This window comes from Manacus vitellinus, unplaced genomic scaffold (assembly GCF_001715985.3).
Source record: "Manacus vitellinus isolate BGI_N305 unplaced genomic scaffold, ASM171598v3 scaffold_106_pilon, whole genome shotgun sequence".
In the NCBI taxonomy this organism is placed as follows: domain Eukaryota; kingdom Metazoa; phylum Chordata; class Aves; order Passeriformes; family Pipridae; genus Manacus; species Manacus vitellinus.
In genome coordinates this window covers 47296-48379 of record NW_021938827.1, presented here as the reverse complement: position 1 = coordinate 48379, position 1084 = coordinate 47296, and the positions used below count along the sequence as shown (strand labels likewise).

Here is a 1084-nt window from a genome sequence, read left to right as displayed (position 1 = left end):
GAGGGGCAGCAGGGTGGTTCAGCACAGCCCCCCAGAACCCTTCACCAGGCGTGGGAGGCCACCCTCCACCCCTGTCCCCCTTGCCCAACCTGCTCTCCACGCCGGGCATCGATCTGTCGGAAGTAGGTGGTGATGTAGCAGTTGTCGAAGCCGATGTCGTGGCAGTACCGGTAGGTGTAGTAGAAAGCCCTGGCGAGAGAGGACAGGTCCAGGGAGGGCAAAGGAGGCACCGGGTACAGCCCCTGAGGACACACCCCCTTGTTTTCACATCCCCCCCAGACCTGCTGCTAAAGGGGGCCCCCAACCCTTTGTGCCCCACAACTGGCACAGGGGTGTCACCCCCCACCCCCCGACCATCCCGAGGCTCACGAGAAGAAGACGAAGAGGAAGGTGAAGGACAGCAACAGGCGGAAGAAGGAGACGGCCAAGCCCAGGCGGGCGCCTTCCTCCCGCAGTTGCGAGGTCACCTCCTCCTGCAACTGCTCCACTATGTTGATGCCCACCAACATCTCCTGGTGCTCCTCCTGCAGTGGAGGGGCCGTGGGGCAGGGCAGGATGTGGCCCCCACCCTGGCCCTGGGCACAGGGATCGGGCACCCACAGGGTGCCCAAGCACCCACCTTGTAGACGATGCTGGCAGTGAATTCCTGGCCGAGGTTTTGGACAGAGTCGTTCACCTGGTCAAACACCTTCCCGAAGTTGCTGTCCACAGGGATCCTCTCCTCACACCAGGAGCTCATGACTGCAGGGACGGAATGGGGACGGTCGTGGCTGTGGCTGCCGTCCCGGGATCTGTGGGGGGCAGATCTGGAGCTGCCCCTCAAGGGAGGACAGGGACAGGGAAATGGGTCCCACACATCACTCACGCTTGACTGCTTGGCAGAGGACCCCGATCCGTATGGGCAGGCAGAGGACGTGGTTGATGAGGGGCACGGACACTTTTGCCAGGCAGCTCCTGTGCAGCTGTTTGAAATAGTCCAAGCAGCGCTGACGACCACTCTCGAGCACAGCTGGGGGGAGGCAGAAACCCTCAGCTGTCTGTGCAGACCCAGCCCTGCTGGCCCAGACCTCCTTTGGGGTGCCTG

At 63.0% G+C, this 1084-nt stretch overlaps 1 protein-coding gene across 1 annotated transcript in view; it reads right to left on the bottom strand.

The window, feature by feature from the left end:
* Positions 1-41: 41 nt before the first annotated feature.
* LOC103761268 (DC-STAMP domain-containing protein 2) overlaps positions 42-1084 on the bottom strand; it is a 5976-nt gene continuing 4933 nt past the window's right edge. Inside the window, exons 18-21 of the mRNA XM_029964079.1 lie at positions 866-1037; positions 620-741; positions 370-524; positions 42-189 (exon numbers count right to left, since the gene is read on the bottom strand). Of these exons, the coding sequence (XP_029819939.1) occupies positions 42-189; positions 370-524; positions 620-741; positions 866-1037 (597 nt within the window). The remainder of the gene's footprint in view (positions 190-369; positions 525-619; positions 742-865; positions 1038-1084) is intronic.